Genomic DNA, 20821 nt, shown 5'->3' with positions numbered 1-20821 from the left:
ACTTGATCCCATAGCATTAGCAAGAGAAGCAAATCTTGTCCTAAGGGTGGAAACTTTCCTTCTAAACCAATTTAGACAAGCAGGTAATGGCAGCTTGCTCCAGGATTGAATTAAAGGACAGTAGCACCTTTGCAAATTTTGAGAAGACCCTGCCTGTACCCTAGAACTTCTTCAGGTGGGTGCACAAGAGAAAACACAGGGACTTTGCTATAGGGATACCAGAGCAGGAATGCTTCTGTCTTTGGAAAAGGTTGGGATTTTGTTTTGAGCTTGCAAAGTAATTGCAAACCCCCAAGCAATTGCTTAAGTTAAGGCAATGACACCAGAAGCAGTGGCTGAAGCAGGACCTCGGCTTTAACTCTGCCAGCACAGAAGAGCTGGGTTGCAGTAAATCCCTGTCCCTTCTTTCTCTGCTGCTGCAAGTCAGCTTGTTGATAGCTCAGCAATATACTGGCCTATTAAACCCAGAATCTGCAAACATCTTAAAACTCTCAAAATTGACAGTGCCTCCCTGTCAGCCCCTGGGGAAGTGCAGAGGTACAAACAAGGGTGGAAGAGTTTCCTGACTTTGCCGCATTCCTGCCCACCCTTTCCCTCTGTCCTTGCTTTGCAGGATGCTCTGTGAAGTTGCTGGGGCTGGTCTGGAGCAGACTAACTTTTTTTAAGGGAGTGGTGGGGAGAATCTAAACTGGAGCTGTTCATGTAGAGCCAGGCTCCAAAGGTGCCTAGGTTGGCAGTGTGAGAGGTTGTGGTGGACTCATCAGCCTGTTGAAAGGCTAGTGATGGCTCTAGAACTGTCATCACCCACACAGAGTGGGTCACTGGTGCTCCTGGCTGCAGCCTGTGGGTTCCAGTTGTGGGTATGCAGTTCCTGCTCTGCCCTGGCTAGGATCCTGTGTGGGGTTTGGGTCAGGCATGTGCTTGGTGGCAGGGCTCCAGATACTGCCCTCCTGCTCTGCAGCCAGTAAAACATTTCTGCTCAGTTCAGGCTATCAGCTGGTTGGGAGTACGTGGGAAGTATCATTCCTTACTCTGCCAGAATTCATCTTTATCAGAACTGTTGTGGTTCTTTTGCTAAGCTTTCCCCTGCACATGCTGTTGGAACATGGTGGGAGTGGATGTAACGTGGCAATGAAATGTGTATACGGTTTGCTTTGTGAGCTGGAATAAGTTCAGCCGCTCCTGGGAGGGGTTAGCCAAGGAGCACAAGGCTACTTTCATACCATGCTGATGGTCCCACAGAGCTCCTTCAGAGCCAGTACCCTGGTCCTCAGCTCCCTGATGGTTCAGGGATGTTCCCTGCCATTGAGCAGCCTCCAGGAGAACAACCTTCCTCCCCAACCCATGTAATCATCACCTTAAATGTCACTGGGATAAGGGCTGCCTTAGAAAAGCTGCCATATGGCTGCAGAGCGCTGGCATGCCTGTAGGAAGCTTCCCCCAGCCCCACTGCCTTCTTGGCACTGGGGTGAGTGCAGGTGAGGGCACCTCGGAAACAGGCTCCAAGAGCTGCTCTCCCCTGGGGTGGATCTGGTGATCAGCTGAATCTGAATTCTCACTTGTGGCCTTTTTGCAAAAAGTTTGTAGGAACCCAGTTCTCTTGGAGAGTCTCTCCCACCCCAGTACAGCGTTGGAGTCATCCAAAAGGCTCCAGGCATTGCCTGAGTGCAAGTCCTTTCTTGTGTTTCTTATGAAAGCAGATGAAAACTTCCCACGGGCTTTGCCAGGGAGCCGGTCAGGTTGGCCTGGGAAGCTACTCTGGTTTCCTCAGGCACTAACAGTGCTGAGAAGAAAAAGCCCTTATGCATATCCCAGACCTGCCCTATGGCAGCTGCACTGTGGCACTGGAACTTTGGTGTGGGTGCAAAATGTGTTAGGGATGAAACAATGCTTGAAAATAGAGCAGTCCTGCTGGGGAATTCAAGGCCTGATTGAGGAACTTGCTGTTACTGGTGGGTTTGTGCTCAGATCAGCAGTGTGTGGAAGGCAGCAAGAGCCTGACCTAGTTCAGTGGTGTGGGGAGAGGCAGTGCTGGGAAGCTCCTGCCAGGCAGATGGAAAATGCATCGGTGCTGTAACACAGAGCTGAGCTCACTTGAGGTCCCAGACAGCTCTGCTGGAGAACATGTTTGGCAGCACACTTCGTTAAATAAATAAACTGCCCCTCCACAGTGAAGCAGAGCAACCCTGGGACTCAGTTCTCAGTTCATTTTGTTTCAGACATCGCAGGGAAGTGTTAGAGATGGTGTCCCTTCTGTGCTGCTCTTTAGCAAAAACCTCCCTGCTGTGACCAGTGTGGATTTCACTGTCAGTCATGGGGAAGGTAGCTCCTTGCTGCAGTGCAGGGAGCTGGCAGACCCCCACAGGACACATGTGGGCCTGGGGGTCTGGGTCCCCACCACAGATGGGCTGTTGTGGTGCTTTCTCCTTGGCAGCAAACGTGTCCTGCCCTCACAGCTCCTGCATCATCCTAGGAGGTGCTGTCTCATCTGGGCTGGGTGCTGCTCCTGGCTGGCGAGGTCCTGTCTGCTTTCCCCCAGCACAAGGTTCTGTGGATTTACATCCTTTAGATAAAGCTTGCTGTTGGGGAAGCATGGCTTGCGTGGCAAAGGAAAGGTGCATGATCCAGCACCCCTACAGAGTAAAATGTGTGATTTTAGCTCTTCTGTCACCTGTGAATCCACTTGAGGTGAGAAGCCTAAAGGTGAACTATAGCTGGCTCCTGCCCCAGCATAGCAGGACAGGACCATGGCCCATAGAGGAAGGTTTTTCCCTTGTTTGGTGTCCAAGTGCCAATACATTTCACCATTGCAGACACTGACCTTGCAGCAGTAACTTGTAACTGAAGAAAATGACTCAGCAAATACCAAAATAGCTGCAGTTCACCCAGAGGCTGGATGCAGCCTGAAACAAGCCTTCCTTTTGCACTGGGCAATGGCAATGACAGTGTGCCTTTCTCCAAAGATGAGTGTAGGTGCTCTGGGGATTTTTTGGGGGGAGATATTAATGGTATGGAAAAAGCTTTCTTCTACCCACCAGGCCTCCTGGCTTAGTGTGGAATTGTGATTTGAGTAATTTTTATTGCCCTGTCTAAAACGAGTTTGGAAGTCTGTGAACAGTCTACAGAGAGTGATTGTCCCTTTCCAAAAGCCCCCATAAAAATGAGTCAAATCTCTGTTTAAGCTTAAAGGATGCCCTTGAGACCATTAGCTCTGCTTGGGAACTGCAGTCCTAACCCATTAAGATAAAAATAAATAGAGCTTATTTTAGGAAGACGGAAGTGGGAACCAGCCCAAGCACCAGTCAGCTACTGCAAGCACAGTACAGATGTGTTAAGAGTGGGGGGTTTAATTTTCTCTCACGTACCTTCAAATTCAAAGTGAACTGCAGCGATCTTTTTGACTTGCCACAGCTGGCTTTCTGCCTGGTTGTCTAATAGCACAGTCACACAAGAAAGGTCTCGTCTGAAAATATCTTCTCTTTCCCAAAATACAAAAAACTCCAGCCCCACTTTGAAATCTGTAGCAGCAGCTGCAGCAGTCCCAGCACCTGAGGACACAGGCAGCATTTGCCCAAGCCAGGAAAGCCAGCGACAAATGTCACTTAGCTGTGTCACGGTACAGTGCCTCTGTCCTTCAGGGCAAAGCAGCATCTCGCAGAGCCAAGTGAAAAATTGCTTGGGTTGTGTGCAAGCAGTGACAGCCTGTCCAGGCAGTACTAGCTGCAGACAAAATCCCTCTCCTGATGCCCCTTTCCAAACAGAGAATTTTGCATTAGAGCTGGCTTTTCTGTTCTCAGAACATTGACACTTTGTTAAAAATGCTCTTTCAGCAGTTCCTGAAAAATGGAGAAAATGGTGCTCTACCAACAGAATACACTGTGGGGCTGTGCTGCCTCTCGGGTGTTAAAGCCTGCAGCCAGCACTCTTGCTTCTGCATATGCCCAGCATAAGACTTGCTAAAGCAAGAAGGGACAGCTGAGCAAACCCAGAAGCCATTTAACAGCACCATTTTCCTCCCCCAGCTTAGATCTCCTGCAATCCAGAGGCTGGTGGAATAACCTCGCCCCAAACAGGATGTGCAGAACAATTAGCAAGGCTATGGTGAGGAAATTTCTCCTTCACTTGTGCTGCTGTGACAGCCACCTTGCCAGTGGGGCACTACAGCAGCATTCAACCTCGGGCTCTGAACTCCAGCAGCCACTTCCCTGATGCACTGCTAGCATAAGTCATAGCAACTTGTGAGAAAAAGCAGCCATGGGTTAAAGCTCTGCTGTGAGGTGGTGTTGGAGCACAGTGGTCTCCTCTGGAGACTTTGAAAACCTGCCTGGATGTGTTCCTGTGTGACCTGCCCTAGGGGTCGATGATCCTCGAGGTCCTTTCCAACCTAAGCGATACTGTGATACTGTGATACTGTGTGATGACCTCTGGAGGTCCCTTCCAACCCCTAACATTCTGTGATTGTGTCATCTGTGTGCAAATGTGCTAAGACCATAAAGGTATCTGAAAGAAAGTGCCACTTGTAGGAGACATGGTGGAAGATTACAGAGCAACAGGCCAGGGACTGTGTTTGGATCCAAGTGTTAAAATGCTTCCAAATTGCTGGAATTGCTTTGTAGGTTGGAAATTCCGGGTTTGCTAATTTGTCCACTGAGTAAGTTTTTCTTAGGCAAGTGAATTATTTCCCTGTCCCACTGAGGTCTGCAACGTGCTGGTATTTTGCAGAAGCAGAAATCCTTGCTATCTACTACCTTGTTGGGTTCTGGCTGGGACATCTAAAAGATGTGAACAAATTTGTTTCACGTGAAATAACTGAAGTCAGAATGCTAGTTCTGTCTATTTATTTGTTGCTCCTAGCAAAGTAAAAGCAAACAGGAGTGTGTAGTTCAGGCCACAGTGTTTCAGCCCAGAAGAAGTAATAAAATCATACCCAAAAGCAGTGTGGAAAACTGCAGCTAGGGGGTTGCACTAGGCACCAGTGGGCACAGAAAATCCTCTCTCTCCTCTTTTCTCTTTTTCCTAAGAGTTGAGCTCCATTTTGTCCTTAACTAATTGCTATCATTCCTGCTTTTTTCTGATCCTTCAACAGCCTAAAACAATTACACTCCCCTGGAACAGTGCAGCTCTTTCATTAACCCACTCAGGTTAAGCCATAAAGATCCAATTACAAAGAAATGTGGTGACAGTAAAAGAACTACCTTCTGGCATGCCTTGAAAGATAAGACAGAATGCTAATCTTTTGAACAAAAAATGAAGGAGAATGTTTTAATCTGTGTGGTTTAAAAATGCAACTGTCTTCACATAGGCTGGCTGGTTCAGTTTGCCTCAGCCAGTCAGCACTCAACAGGGTGAAAAATAAGGCAACCAAAGCAATTGTTGACGAGGGAGTTAAGAAAGCAATTTCTGAGTTTTGCCAAGAGCAGAATTCAGAGAAAGCTACGCTGGCTGTGTTGGGAGGGTGTGTCTTGTGTTATGATTTGGGTTTGGCTAGTCTGTTCCTAAGCTAAAGAATCCCCTCACCTCACTTCTGTCTTTGTCTATGTGAAAACCACAAGTTCCCAACTACATCTGCCTTGCTTTGTTATGTTTTTGTCCAAGCTATCCTAGAAATTTGTTTCAAACTCATTTTAGAATGGAATACATTTTTTTTTTGTGCAATAGGAATCAGTCTTTTGGATATGCAGAGTTATATTGCATACCCAATCCAAGGGGAAGCAGATGGAGGAGCATTAATCCTCATGATCAGATCCACAATGTTCTGTGACATTTAACCTTTCCAATATAAATAGGACAACATGTTTTATTTGTCCTTTAACCATTGAGACTGATCCAGACAAGGTCTACTTTGCCTCATTCACAAGCTCAAGGTACTTTGTTTTGAATGCAATGCTACTAATTGCTTTTTCCCCTGGAGCTGCCTTTCTGCTTCACCAGAGAGGAAACTGATTCATCTGCCCCACAGGTCCTCTCAGCAGAGCAAGGCATGCTGGAAAGTAAGTTTCAGGTACTGAAAACCAAATCCATTCACCTGAGTATGCTTAAGGTGGAGTTCAGTATGTTTGTCACAAACAGATGTCCCTACAGCACTGAACATGCTATACTGGCTTCCAAAATACATGTACCTTTAACCCTCTCGCCACTCTTGTGCTCTTTTGAATGGGGAAGGACTTCTCAGGATCTCAGGTAGTGATAGGACTAGGGGGAATGGTATGAAGCTGGAGGTGGGGAGATTCAGGCTAGATGTGAGGAGGAAGTTCTTCACCATGAGAGTGGTGAAACCCTGGAATGGATTGTCCAGGGAGGTGGTCGAGGCCCTGTCCCTGGAGGTGTTTAAGAGCAGGCTGGCTGAGGCTCTGGCCAGCCTGATCTAGTGTGGGGTGCCCCTGCCCATGGCAGGGGGGTTGGAACTAGATGATCCTTGTGGTCCCTTCCAACCCTGAATGATACTATGATACTATGATACTATGAATGTATGAAAAATATTCACTGACCAAGGGTTTAAATCTGATGTTCACAGGCTCCATGCTAAATTTCTCTTTTCAGTGTTATTTCTAAACTGTCTCCTTCACTCTGGCTACTTTCAGAAAGGTATACAAATAGCTTGAGGAGTTGGTAACATGGACCTTTCTGACATCTCATCTTCCCTCAACTTGAACTTGGCACTGCCCAAGACAACAGCAGCTAGAAGTAAGCTAGGCAGGACTGCAGATGTTACAGCCCTCAGAAGAGTTAACAGCTTAGTTACTATTGGCTAACCCAGAAAAAGTCATCCAAGGCTAGTTTGGATTGGGGTCACACCAGGGGAAGCTCTAAAACAAGAGTACATCCTCAACCCAAAGTTCTGATCATCAGTAAGAGTATCACAGATCGTTTTAATACAGAACTACATGACGGCCTAAAGCAGAATTGCCATTATTAGCTAAGCATGCTAAATTAAAACAGCCAGCCTTTGAAGTGACTGTGAAATCACACACCACGCTAACATTTGTTGATTGTATGCAGTTTTCCTTGTGGAAAAGTCATTTTGCCTTGAAGTTATCCATCACTTAGAGCTCACGACAGGATCTGATGTGGAAATCAGAATGTGAGTCATGAGCACACCAGAAGGAAAAATACATCCCTAATATTTTCCCTGCTTCTGACTGCCTAGATCCACCTTGTGAAAACAAAAGCAACTTCTGCTTTCTGCTCTTCAAAGTTTTGCCTTTCTGGTGCTTGCTTATATTAACAATTCCACCCTCAGGTCTTCAATCTCAATAGTTGGTTTTATTATTTTTGCAAGAGTTGGGAGGATTTAAAAACAGAAGTCTGCAGTCAGATTTACACATCTTATAAAATGAAGTCTGCAATCAGAACCTGTGTCTCTCTAACAAAAGAAAAGGGGACTAAAACATGGAGAAAATCTAATTGAAAAAAGGAAACCAGCTTTACAGGTGGAAATTACAGGTCCAGGTTACAAGTGTAGCACAATTTTCTTCCAGTTACTTCCTGCATTGTTTACAAAGTGGAAGTTGTAACCAGGATCTTAAGAAAAGCCAGGATTTTGAGTCTTCCTTGTCCTACCACTAATAAAACCACCTTAAATGTGGTTATAAAAGCTATGTCAAATAATACAATTTAAGCCTTCCACTTCTAAAGGCAGGCTGTGAAGTTTTTCACCCATTTCTTCAACTTTTAACAGTTAAAGGGGAACAGTCCCAGTTTAAGGACTGATACTGCCAAACACTGCTGCTTCCCATTATCACAGCACTTGATGTAACACCATGTAACAGGATCCTGGGTATTTTAAGGGTAAGATGAATGCTATTATCAAACAGAAAACCAAAGAATTCTAATCTGTGCAACAGAAATTTCTGTTAACATCTGCAAAAGCAGATTTGGAATGTAAAAGCTCTACAGTCAGCTTTTAATTAAAAAGGCTGGACAGTACTTCAGACCTTTCTATTAATTTAATCAAAACTGTACAAAGCAATCAATTTGTACATCTCCAAAATACCTACTACAAAGCAATCAAGAAACAATACTTCTCTTAAAGCCATGTGACAGGCAGCTCCCTTTACAAATAAGGTGCTTCAGAAAGTAGTATTACTTTCAACAATTTTCTGTTCTACATTAAGTCACACCTGCTGTTTCTTTTGAGTCAGCTTCATTGAATAGGTCATGGCTTTATGCATCTATTAGCTGGCAAATGAACCCAGAATTCCAGCCAGCATAAGATTTTTTTTCTCTTCCAATAAAGAATTTACAGAGTAGGTGTAAGTATTTGTTATATATATGTGTGCATATGTATTTGTGGCTGCATCTGTATACATACACACACACATAAAACTGAAAGTACTGGACTGCTTATACCCATTGAAAAGTTTTTTACTGACTTCTCCGGCGCAAAACAAAGGTCTCTGCCATTTCTGAGGCTTTAATATTAAACAGATGGAAGGTAAACAAGTGTTTACAACTCTGTAAACAAGGATGACAAAAAGTCTGGCATATTGGAATGGTTTTCACCATAACTACTGTCCGAGAAAAGAGGCCATGGGATCATCAGGTCTCTGACGTTTCATTCTGTAGGCTTCCATTTCCTCTTCTGTTGGCTCCCTGGTTTCATACTGGCTGTTGTATGGTCTCTTCCTCTCATCTAACTGCATGATTTCTTTCACGTGGAGCAGACGAGCTTCTTCTGCATTTAGTGCCTGAAATGAAAGCAAAGAAAAAAAAATCCACAAAGTTAAGCAAAAAAAAAAAGAGCAGTTGAGGTTTTTATTAGATTCTAGTGCTATGAGCAAGCAGCAGGCAGAAGGGGGGGATAGGCCACACATCTGTCTGGTCCACTTACAAGACATTTCATTTCATGCTTGGGTTTTAGTGTTTAACTTACAATGATCACAGTATCACAGTATAACTTAGGTTGGAAAGGACCTCGAGGATCATCGAGTCCAACCTATCAACACAGACCCCATGACTAGACCATGGCACCAAGTGCCACATCCAATCTCCTCTTGAATGCCTCCAGGGACGATGACTCAACCACCTCCCAGGGCAACCTGTTCCAATGACGAATGGCTCGGTTAAGAATTTCCTCCTCACCTCGAGTCTAAACCTCCCCTGGCACAGCTTGAGACTGTGTCCCCTTGTTCTGGTGCTGGTTGCCTGGGAGAAGAGACCAACCCCTTCCTGGCTACAACCACCTTTCAGGTAGTTGTAGAGGGCAATGAGGTCACCCCAAGCCTCCTCTTCTCCAGGCTAAACAATCCCAGTTCCCTCAGCCTCTCCTCATAGGGCTTGTGCTCAAGGCCTCTCCCCAGCCTTGTTGCCCTTCTCTGGACACGTTCAAGTGTCTCGATGTCCTTCTTAAACTGAGGGGCCCAGAACTGGACACAGTACTCAAGGTGTGGCCTAACCAATGCAGAATACAGGGGCACAATGACTTCCCTGCTCCTGCTGGCCACACTATGGTAAATGTTATTTAGCAAACAAGATACTTTACTGCTTTCAATTGCCAAAACCAAGTAGAAACAACTTGGCTTTAGCTGGAATGTAATCATGACCCAGCAAATGCAAAACCAGGTAAGCAAGCATGTGATCCCAAAGGTTTGGGTTTGTCTGTGACATTCTGGTTGTAGGTTTCCACCCCCCCTCCCCTTTTTTTTTCTTTTTGAAATACATGTTACCCTGTGCCTCAAACTCCTACTGCTCCTACTCCTTCTTGCTCCTGAAAAGAAGCTGCATTTGTACAATGCTTTGGTTAACCAGAGCTTAACATCTCTCCCAAACAGAGAGGGACCTGGGGGTGCTGATCGACAGCCACCTGAATATGAGCCAGCAGTGTGCCCAGGTGGCCATGAGGGCCAATGGCATCCTGGCCTGCACTAGGAATAGTGTGGTCAGCAGGAGCAGGGAAGTCATTGTGGTCCTGTACTCTGCATTGGTTAGGCCACACCTTGAGTACTGTGTCCAGTTCTGGGCCCCTCAGTTTAAGAAGGACATCGAAACACTTGAACGTGTCCAGAGAAGGGCAACAAGGCTGGGGAGAGGCCTTGAGCACAAGCCCTATGAGGAGAGGCTGAGGGAGCTGGGATTGTTTAGCCTGGAGAAGAGGAGGCTCAGGGGTGACCTCATTGCCCTCTACAACTACCTGAGGGGTGGTTGTGGCCGGGAAGGGGTTGGTCTCTTCTCCCAGGTAACCAGCACCAGAATGAGAGGACACAGTCTCAAGCTGTGCCAGGGGAGGTTTAGACTCAAGGTGAGGAGGAAGTTCTTCACCGAGCGAGTCATTGGTCATTGGAATGTGCTGCCCAGGGAGGTGGTTGAGTCACCATCCCTGGAGGTGTTCAAGGGGAGATTGGACGTGGCACTTGGTGCCATGGTCTAGTCATGGGGTCTGTGTTGATAGGTTGGACTCGATGATCCTCGAGGTCCTTTCCAACCTAAGCTACACTGTGATACTGTGATTAGTTTCACACTCTGAATGTCCTGAGGCAGGCTGTCAGTAGATAGCTAGGTGGATGGATTTATTGCATCTACTGCGAGACAGGCCCAAGCTGGGGCTGAAAAGTGCCAAGTGAAGCTTTGACAGTGCCCTTGATCTCTCCATCTTTCTCCAGTACACAAATGGTGTTCTGCAATGTTTTTTATAGATTTACAGCTGTAACAGATGCCTAGACAGGCAATGTTTTAAATCATCTAGACTAAATCTTCCAAAACTAAACATATATTGTGTATACATATGTGTATCTCTTGTGTTTGCCTGAAAATAGGGAATGTACTTTAGAACATCTAACAGCATTTTACATTTGCTTTAGCTCAAAATTAGCATCAAAGAACATCCCACAGAATACCACAAGAACTGAACTTGTTTTTTGCTGCAAACCCACTGAAGAATATAATGTACCTTTTTAAGTTTTTCTTGCTTCTTTTTCTCTTCACCCTCACTATCTGAATTTGAGCTCTTCTTGTGCTTCTTCTTTTTCTTCTCTTTCTGTTTCTCTTGGTGGATCTGTAAGGTGGAAAACCAGTTAAGATTCAACTTGCAAACATTGGTAATGTTCAAGTCATTACATCCCAAGCATATATTAATGCTATTTGAGAGTTTAGTTTTCAATAGAGATGTCAATGACCTAATAATGCAGCCTGATGACTTTCAGGCTTGTTCTGACCTACATGTCTGTTACAAATATCTTTCCATCTCTTAAAATGCTGAAAAAAGTCTATCTGCCTTCCTGAAAAAGGGAAATAGCCTACCTCCATCAGTGTTTTGGGTTTTGTCATGTGCTCTTCCTCCCTGGGTTGCTCCTCCAGTAAGCTTCCTTCAGTATTCTACACAACAGACACAGGAAAGGACACTCAATTTACTTAACACATCTCAAAAGGAAAATCTCCCCCTCCAAAAAGGTAACAAAGTAACAACAAAACCCCCTAAAAAAAGGTCAACAGTCTATAACTTGGGTGGGAAGATGAGTGCTTTTTAGTTCTTTCCAAGTGACTCAACAAGACAGTACTTACAGCAATTTCTTTCCCAGCTTCTCCTGTACAGTAAGAGTACTTGACAAATGAGTGGCAGCATTTGTAGCCCCACTTGCCTTCTTTCCAGTATGAACCCCAGATGCACTGCAAGAGAAGACACCACAAAAGTTATGTCCATAATGGCACTCCCCTAAGAGGCTGGCTACAACTTATTCCTGAGGTTGTATCTGGGTAACTAAATTGCTCAAAGAATTTAAAAGGGAAAATTATGAGTATTTTTGCAATTTTATGTTAGCCTTACAGGTGCAGTTTCAAGAAAGAGAAAAGCAAGAGGATGCAGTCAACTTGCATTCAAAATCAAAGGGAAATAGCAACTTCCCCCTTAGTTTAGGATCAACATTGCAACTCCTCAAATTCACACTGCAACCATGACAATTTGAAATTCCTCCTTAGTAGAAGGGCAGAATGTCATATTTGAGACAGAAGAGAACTGCTGTATTAATTATACTTACTGTATCCTACCATACCTCCGTTCCTTCCTATGTGAAGGAATCTAATTTTGGTATAATTTTAACTGAAGCTGAGGCTCACCGTATGGTTGTTGATCTTCACATCCTCTTCATATTTAGAGCAAGCAACAGCTTTCTCTTGTCCTTTGATGACTGTTCCATGCCTAGAGTACTCCACATAATCTTCTGTTTGAGCTAACAGCAGTTCTGCTGGTGGGGCATCGAGATGTTCTTGTCCTCCATACTAAAGTGCAAAGAAAAATGACATGTAAGTGTTTTGAGAAACTTTCACCTTTTCTGCAGTTAAGCACACATTTAAAATGTATCACCTGTGGTACCTTCTGAAGTTAACACACAAGAAGGGGATGCAGAGTTTAATCTTTAGGAAATACAGAGAGAAATGCATCTCCTACGGCCAGTGTGGTCGTTTAGGTTTTTGCTTGATTGTTTTATGCCTGAAGGATTACAACAGTGATATTCCAATAAGCCAATCAGATCCTGGGCTGCATCAGGAGAAGTGTGGCTAGCAGGTCGAGGGAGGTGATCCTCCCCCTCTACTCAGCCCTGGTGAGACCCCACCTGGAGTACTGTGTCCAGTTCTGGACCCCTATTACAAGAGGGATGTGGAGATGCTGGAACGTGTCCAGAGAAGGGCCACAAGAATGATCAGAGGGCTGGAGCACCTCTCCTACGAGGACAGACTGAGGGAGTTGGGGCTGTTCAGTCTGCAGAAGAGAAGGCTCCGAGGTGACCTAATTGTGGCCTTCCAGTATCTGAAGGGGGCCTATAGGAAGGCTGAGGAAGGACTTCTCAGGATCTCAGGTAGTGATAGGACTAGGGGGAATGGAATGAAGCTGGAGGTGGGGAGATTCAGGCTGGATGTGAGGAGGAGGTTCTTCCCCATGACAGTGGTGAAACCCTGGAATGGGTTGTCCAGGGAGGTGGTTGAGGCCCCGTCCCTGGGGGTGTTTAAGCCCAGGCTGGATGAGGCTCTGGGCAGCCTGATCTAGTGTGGGGTGTCCCTGCCCATGGACATCTAAACAGTAAAGAATTTTTTCAACCACTTGAATGATTTAAAAAAAATCCCAAACCCTAAATTCCCACTCCTGCTACATACTGCAGTCAGATTTTTCATTGGTGAATTCTGACAGTTAAGGGATGAGCTCCCAATAATCCAAAGAACTACCTGATCTTCAAAGGTACCTATATTAAGTAATATAATGAATCCAACTGATGAGCTATCCTATATAGATACAAAAGATTTTTACAAACCTAAGATGCTGAGAACAGCTGGTGCATCTTCACATAACATTAATAAACTTACTTGGTCCCCAAAACCCAAAAGAATTCTAAGTGAAACCAAATGCCTATTACCTTCTCTAGGATGCTTTCCTTCTGCTGTGCCTTGAAATCTTCTTTTTTCACTTTGAAAGATTTATAAAGTAGCTCTAATTTGGTAGGGTCTGCTTGAAGATGAACTTCAGAGCCTTTGTCATAAGCCTCCCAAGCAAACACTGTGTACACAAGAGGTTTCACTCAGTATTTATTCCACAACTGACACAGGCATTCAAATTACCCTCTTTTGTTCCCTTGCAATATGAAAGAAAGCTTCAGTCTAAAAAGACTTATTTTATCTTCTGCAAGAAAGCAGTACTGCTAACTTAGAAGTCTTAGGTTCACTTTCGTTAAAGAAAAAAACAAAACAAACCCAAACTCCACTTACACTGAGTCTGTGCCATTGAGATGGTATCTCCAGTGTAGCGAACAAAGTTGTCACCTGCATAACCGACTCTGCAGAGCAGAAAAAGAGAATTCTCAGCATTCAAACAATGTGATTTTCTTTTAAATACACAAAATAGAGCACCAACAGGAAAGTGTAAGTTCTCTTTTGTGCCTGAGAGCTAAGAATGGAGAGAAAAAGCAACTTAACACATGAAATGAAAGTCTAGGGTCCTCACAGAGTCATGCAAATATTAGACAGCAACTGACAAGACTTGATGTCTATGCTTACATGGAAACATAATACAGACCTGGAGCTCTGTCCGGGGTATCAAGCATCATGAGTCAAACTTGGATGCAAATGCACAATATGCATAAATGGTAGGTAATGTTCTAGCATAGAGATTCTCATCTTTTGCATTTCTGATCTCTCCTCCTGCCTATATTCAGTGTAGTTTACTGAGTTAAAGCCTTGCAATAGCTTTATCGCTCTCAGTTACCTTTTGAACACTCCTTGAAGAGATTCCCAATGAGTATATGAAACACAGGTTGAAAATAAATGTTAATCCAATTTCCCACTCTCTTCATCTCTCTAAAGCCACTCTGAAAAACTTACTGTCTGCAAAGCTGTGGCAGAAGCACAGATTCAGCAGAGGGCAAATTCTAACTCTGGAGAGAACTGAAAGCATCTGCATCTAAAAGAACCAACTGACATTGTACCAGCTGGGGGCAAGGAGAGGTGGACAGAGCATTATTTGCTAGTATTTAGCCACTGCCATTCTATTTCTGGCAGTGAGCTAATCCAATTACTGTACACTGAATAAACATTTCAACTCACAGCCTGTCTACTCTTTAAGTCCACAGCATTACAGAGGCCAAGGTGGGTCACAGCTCAAATGCTGTCTCAAGTTTTACATGAGACAGCCTTATGTGCAACCAAAAGCCAGACTATGGTATTCTTTAATTAATTTACCTAGCTAGATGGTACTGAAGATTTCAGACACATTCTGTGCAGACTCCATTAATATATGAGGAGCTCTTCTTCTTACTTCAAGCATTTGGTTAGGTAGCACAGATATTCCAGTATTTCCACAAAGACTGCACAACATGCAGAAACACTGCTAGGTAACATTCTAGGAAAGGGCTTATAAGTGTCTCTGTCACAGATAAGAGACGTTTTCACTGTATTTCCAACTAAATTTTCAAGCCTTTGCAAGGACAGCAGATTCTAGAACTGTCACCATGAATTTAGAGCTTGCTATGCCTCTGAACACTAATGGTTTAGACTACAGTATTTCATACTGTGCTAGCCCCAAGCGCTGAATGCTTCCCAACAAACAAGGGATGAAGTTCAAGATTTGGCTACTGAAGTACTTCACAAACATTGTTGCTGTTTACAAGTATCACCTCTAAGCACAGCAGTGTGTTCTAAGCCTTGTACAGATCTTACACTACATGGTGCTCCACATGTCCCTGCAGATTAGGAGAAACTATTAGTAAAATACCAGTTTTACATACTAGAGCAAGAAAGTGCTGCTAAATATAGCAATTTCCCCATGTTTTCTACTACTGCTATCCATAACAGATTTGTTTATAAAAGGACATGCAGACAGATGAAAATACAAACCTATTAATCTCGTTCTTAACAAGAGTTCTATTGGACACACAAGCATAACTCTGGTTTTTACTTACTCATCTGGATTCTTGCCTGTATTGGCATAGGGGTTCTCCCTCATGGCTCTTGTTTTGGGATCATAATAAGCAGAGTTTGGATCTAGATTCCTCAAGTACTAGGGGGAAAAAAAACCCAACATACAAAATATTCAGTATTCATGATTTTAAAAGAACTGAAGTTACCCATCTATCCCTCATCTTAGGCATTAAAAACGTATCTGTGTAAAAGGACGACCCTGACAAAGTCATAACGTGAGCAGGAATAAACTGAGATTAGATTTAACCTCCAAACCTGGAGACCCATATGCAAACTCATTAATAACTGAGCATACAAATGTTTGAAATGAACTCTCATGAATACAAAAGAACATCTGTGAAGAATTCTTTACTCACTTTTGCAATATCTTCCCGAATACGTAGATTTCGAACTGTGATACGTCTTTTAGAGTCAAAGTTCTGCCCAGGCATATCAATGTCATCTGCATATTTATCTTCATCCTCATCTTCACTGTTATGATCTCTTTCCTGAGGAGAGATGGGAGATTTCCAAGTAAAATAGGGGCAGTCACTCTAGAACAAGTACAAGAATCTCATACTAGTGGTTTCATAAAGAATTCTACAACTCTTGTTGCTAAAAGCTAGCATCATTTACCTGGTCTTAAGCATCCTGTCACACTAATCTAACTCAGCAGTTTTCAGAAATACTCTTGTTCAAGAATTTCTACTCCCTCATATGTGAACAGTTAGGAAAACATAACTGTGCTGATATGAAGAAAACAGTTATCTTGGGAAAAACACACTACGTATTACAAACTAGTTATTTGCTTGCATCTGTGAGGTGTGACAACACACAGGAATTAAAATAAAACAACCTCTCTGTCAAATCCAGCAACTTCTGCCCCAAAGAACAGGCAGGCAGTGGCATGAACCCAATGTTCAAACCCATAAGCCTCCCTTGGATCACTGTTCCACTAACTACAGGTCCTTTTTTCTGCCCGTGGTGTGATGCAGTCAGGTAATCATCTTACTGTCTGTGAATTTGGTTCCTCTTCTCCCCACTGGTGTCTTGGGGAGTTCTGCAGCAAACAAAGAGTGTATCAGCAGGGAAGACAAGATAGTGGAGAGGAAAGACGGCAGGGATATAAAAAACAATCAAAGCAGTTTGAAGGTGCTTGCAAAATACAATTTACCTGTGGCACAAAGTGCACAGAGACTGCTAGATAACATTCTAGGAAGGAGCTTGCAAGTGTCTCTATTACAAATGAGAGACCTTTTCACTGTATTCTCAAGCCTTTGCAAGAACAGCAAATTCTAGAAGTCACCATTATTTAGAGCTTGCTATGCCTTTGAACACTAATGGCTTTGCCTACCATGCAAACATAATCAAGACTTAACTTTAGTTAGGATTGACTAGAATATTAAGCACGAATCAGAAGCCATAATTTCGTCTGGAGAAACACAGCCTGAATTTAATTTTTTTAACCTGCTCTGCCTCTGACTTGCAGCTGTACAGATGGAAACAATTTTGAGTCCTGGAAAAATGGCCTGCAAATTGGCCAGCACTGACTGTGCAAATCAGTCTTGGTCCTATCCATCAGGGATAAACCTTATGTTTCAAACATACGTTTCTTCTTACAGCTCCTTTTAATAAGGAGTAAGTATATGGAAGACACGAGTTCGCCTTGTGGCGAAAACGGGCATCAAAAAGGAAGGTCAGCACGCTGCAGTTTGTGCTGGGCTGGAGATTAAGTTCACTCTGCCATCTAGTGACAAAATGCTATGCGACAAGCTCCGGAAAACAGGCCAAATTGTACGCGGTCTTTCTCCTGGGGTTTTCTTTCTTACTATATTCATTTACAAAACTATTTCAGACCTGAAGCAGTCTCTAGATTTTCCTCGTTTTATAAACTTAGAATAGCATCAGAAATGACGTTTAAATGTTAGAATTTTATATTAAAGACAGTCAAAAACATTGTGCATAAGCTTGGAGAAGCTCATGTTAGTGGAAAAGGGAAACAGATATGCACAGCCTTCAAATAACCAGTGATGCTGCAAATGACCGTAGCAACAACTGAAGAAGGAACAAGTTTGGTGTAGGATAAAGAGTATACCCTCCTGTTCCAATTTATACTAAACATTACTATAACAATCCAGACATGTAATAGTCATTGCCTTAACTTTACTCAGATGTAACAATCTTGAAATAAAAAACCCCCAGCATCTCATTACATGAACAAAATCACTACATGGAAACCCAAGTTTTTCTGACCCAAAATTCCATGTATGAACTTCAGCAAGAATAATAATCACACAGCATTTTAGCCCCTAAGGGGAAAACTAAACAACTCTAATTTGAAAAAAGATGCTTCAAATTCTTGAACAGGACAGGAAATGTGTATAAAACCCAATGGCAGACCCTGTATAGAGAGTAAAAGCATCATAAAGCAGAAGCAATCTGTTTTCTTTTTAGTCAGCCTAAACAAAAGTAAATTAGGGTTTAGGTTACTTACCACTTGCTCCAGCTTTCCTGATGCTAGCTCTTCCTGAAGCTTCTGGGCCTTCAGTGTACGTTTGGCCTGTGCATCATGAAAATACATTTGTTTTACTATACCTTTTTAATAGCAAGTGTGTAGCAGTATTTATCATAAGCACCTCTTGTGAATCCTGACAGTTAGAATTTATTCATCATCACCAAAAAAAAAAGGGGTGGGTGGGTTTGGGTGCTTGCAAAAAATCATCAGCCTAGAGCTTCTCTCCTCTACTTCTATACTTTAGCCATTGTTTCTTGAGCCTCAAGGAAAGGAAATTATGTACACTAACCATTTGACTATTTTGTATTATACTGTTGAATAGCTCATACTAGAGCTTATGCAGCCATTAGACAACTTCTGATCTGAATTTTCAATTGAAGTAAAGTTTGGTATCAAACACAGAATCCATATTGCTTTTTTACTATGAGCATAAGGTTTAATATTAACAGTGCACATAACCAACATTTCTCCTCTGAGCCAAGCCAAACATTACACCTCTCCCCATTAAATACAGCACCTACATACCAAGTCAACCTTGGAATATTCTTCTACAATCTTCATGTGCTCTTCTGGGTTGTAACCATTCCAACGATCTCGCTTTCCATCATAATCAAACATCAGTTGAGGTTGCACATACTCATCTGGTGCAATATTCATGCCTGTGTATTTTGCTCCAACTTTTCTGGGTCTCTGAAAAGAGGGAAAAAAAGGCTGGATCAGTCCATTAGACTAAATATTGTTATTCACTCAAATATCCCTTTAAACTTAGTATCAGTTGAGCTCCTCTTAAGCCAGATAAACTCATCCCTATAAACCTGTCAATTGTAAATAAATGCAAGTAGTTCACCTCTGAATTTTAAAGTAGGACTCTAAACCCCATCAATTTCTAACTTTATTTTCCACAATTAAGAAAGTTTCTGGGGATGGCTTCTAGCTGATGTGAAACAGAAGGCCAGGCACAGCAGCACTCAAGTTAAAGCAAACTGAAGAGCTAAACACTTTCCCCCATTACTGCAGAACTTGTCACAAGCAGAACTAATGAGCCCACTCTGAATAGTGTCATATTTTTCCCTCCATTTTTCCTACCTAAGTTTCTTCAGAAATTTTCAAGCCACCTTTCAATACTTGCAACCTTTTTCAAAAAAGCTTTTTTGAAAGCCAGGATTTTTTTATTTTTTCTATCACTAGCTATTTTTCCACCAAGATTAGAATTCACAGTTTTCAAAAGCATTAAGACAAGTGAAGTTTACCTCCATGCAGTCTTTCTTTTTGTGGGTCAACGCACCACAGTTCTCACAAGCTCCTTTACGGTATCTTGTTGCTATTGAATTCTAAACAAGAAAAGACAGTGTTGGACAAACTTGTGGCAAGATTCACATCCATCTTTCCAACAGCCAATTAATTTTGTCAATACAACCAAAGGGTGCATGATCTATCCAAATCCAGAACACATTGTAATTATGACTAAACATTCCACTTCCTTGTTAAAGAAGAACTCCCAGCTCTTGTCTCCCTCAAAAGCACCTAACCAGGAATTATCTCCTCATGGAATGAAAGCAAGTCTTTATTTTATGACAAAAAATTTCTGCATACCTCTTGAACTCCTCTTTTGTACCATTCTCCAGAAGAACTATACTGTTTCTGCTTCTCTGGCTGAGGTCTCTGATGCTTTAGTGTAGGTCTTTTAGAAGGATCTATATACCATGGTACTGAGGATATGTACTGAGGAATATGAGGATTGATATCCCTGTAAAAGATGTAATGTAAATATGTGGCAGATGGAAAAAAACCACAACAACTTAGCCTAAGGAATAACTCCCACATGAAACTTCAGTTATTTAGGGGTAATTAAAAAAATAATACAGTTGTTACAATGCACTGCAAACTAAACTCTAATGCAACTAGATAAACCCCAATTTTCATTGAGATTGTGTTGCTAATTCATCTAAACTCCTGACTCTACATCAAATACTTTATCCAATGTTATTGAGTCTAAAAATAGTATCATTTCTCTTCTCACAAGCAATGAGCTTTGCAGAAACAAGAGAAAGAGAACACATAAGGTATGGCTGTGGTGACAGGTTGGACTCGATGATCTTTGAGGTCTCTTCCAACCTTAGTGGTACTGTGATACCGTGTGAATAAAGTTCCCCAGTACTAGGTTTTGGTCACTTTCAAAATACCACTTGCAAATAGCTGCACAGATAGGTAGGACTTTTTAGCATCACTGTCAACAGACCACAGGAGATAAACACTGAACCTATGTTACTCGTGCAAATATCTGTCTTCTGAGGACGATGGGAACACTAAAGGCAAATTCAAAAGTTCAACTATTTAGCTCTCCCATGACTCATATAAAGAATTATGTATCACCCTCATGATTATTCTGTCACTACAAGAGAGTAAAAAAAAAAAAAAGAAAAGAAGACATTTTAAACCAGTATCTCCAGAATAACCACAGCTTTAACAAAACTTACTTTCCTTCTTCATCCACCTCAGCAGGTGCATTTCCTAGCTTTCTCTGCTCTTCTAATTCTTTCTTTTTTCTCCAGTCTTCCCTTGTCATCTTCTTTGGTTCCTCCAGGCTCACATCATTTGATCCTCCTGAAGGAGTGGCATTTGCTACCGTCCCTGATGCCATTTTTGTTTGTCTGCCACGGAAAAAACAGTCTTACAGATCAATACGCTTTGACAGGACAGTCCTTCAGTGTGAATTTGTACCACTCAGTGAAACAAGTAACGCTGTATTATCCACTCGTGATGTGTAAAAAAAAATAATTTAAAAATTACCGTATTAATGTTCCTTTTCTCTAACCGACGATTCACGGCGAACTGCAGCGGCTCGGCACAAAACTTCCGGACGTCCACGATCGGCCCTTCCCCGCCTATACAGAGGAGGCCACGGCTTCCCACCGTTGCAGGGTCGGGCAG

The 20821-nt window shown here is 42.8% G+C and overlaps 1 protein-coding gene across 2 annotated transcripts; it reads right to left on the bottom strand.

Annotated features, from left to right (window-relative positions):
* Positions 1-7243: 7243 nt before the first annotated feature.
* On the bottom strand, positions 7244-20768 carry SLU7 (SLU7 homolog, splicing factor). 2 transcript variants are annotated; one of them, XM_068159846.1, is made up of 16 exons: positions 20681-20768; positions 20368-20541; positions 19484-19637; positions 19141-19221; positions 18416-18580; positions 17870-17935; positions 16388-16435; positions 15753-15884; positions 15378-15475; positions 13690-13757; positions 13341-13480; positions 12049-12210; positions 11497-11601; positions 11236-11310; positions 10886-10990; positions 7244-8687 (listed from the first exon to the last, which is right to left on the bottom strand). In XM_068159846.1, the coding sequence occupies exons 2-16, from the start codon at positions 20529-20531 to the stop codon at positions 8508-8510; spliced, it is 1743 nt and encodes a 580-aa protein (XP_068015947.1). In that variant the 5' UTR covers positions 20532-20541; positions 20681-20768; the 3' UTR covers positions 7244-8507. The 2 variants fall into 2 exon arrangements, with proteins under 2 accessions (XP_068015947.1, XP_068015957.1); XM_068159856.1 differs by lacking the exon at positions 16388-16435.
* Positions 20769-20821: the final 53 nt, after the last annotated feature.

The sequence above is a fragment of the Melanerpes formicivorus genome, unplaced genomic scaffold (assembly GCF_026170545.1).
Source record: "Melanerpes formicivorus ecotype bairdi unplaced genomic scaffold, bMelFor1.0.p_v2 SCAF_2, whole genome shotgun sequence".
NCBI classification, from domain to species: domain Eukaryota; kingdom Metazoa; phylum Chordata; class Aves; order Piciformes; family Picidae; genus Melanerpes; species Melanerpes formicivorus.
The sequence above is the reverse complement of the archived record's forward strand: the minus strand, read 5'-3'. Positions and strand labels throughout refer to the sequence as shown.

Bases quoted from the DNA above. Each gene is read 5' to 3' on its own strand.
- SLU7 (XM_068159846.1), bottom strand. From the start codon at position 20,531: ATGGCATCAGGGACGGTAGCAAATGCCACTCCTTCAGGAGGATCAAAT. The intron at 18,581-19,140 runs GTAAACTTCACT...CCCTCTTTTCAG, and splicing joins AAAAGAAAGACTGCATGGAG to AGACCCAGAAAAGTTGGAGC. The intron at 11,602-12,048 runs GTGAGCCTCAGC...CTTCTCTTGCAG, and splicing joins TGAAGATCAACAACCATACG to TGCATCTGGGGTTCATACTG.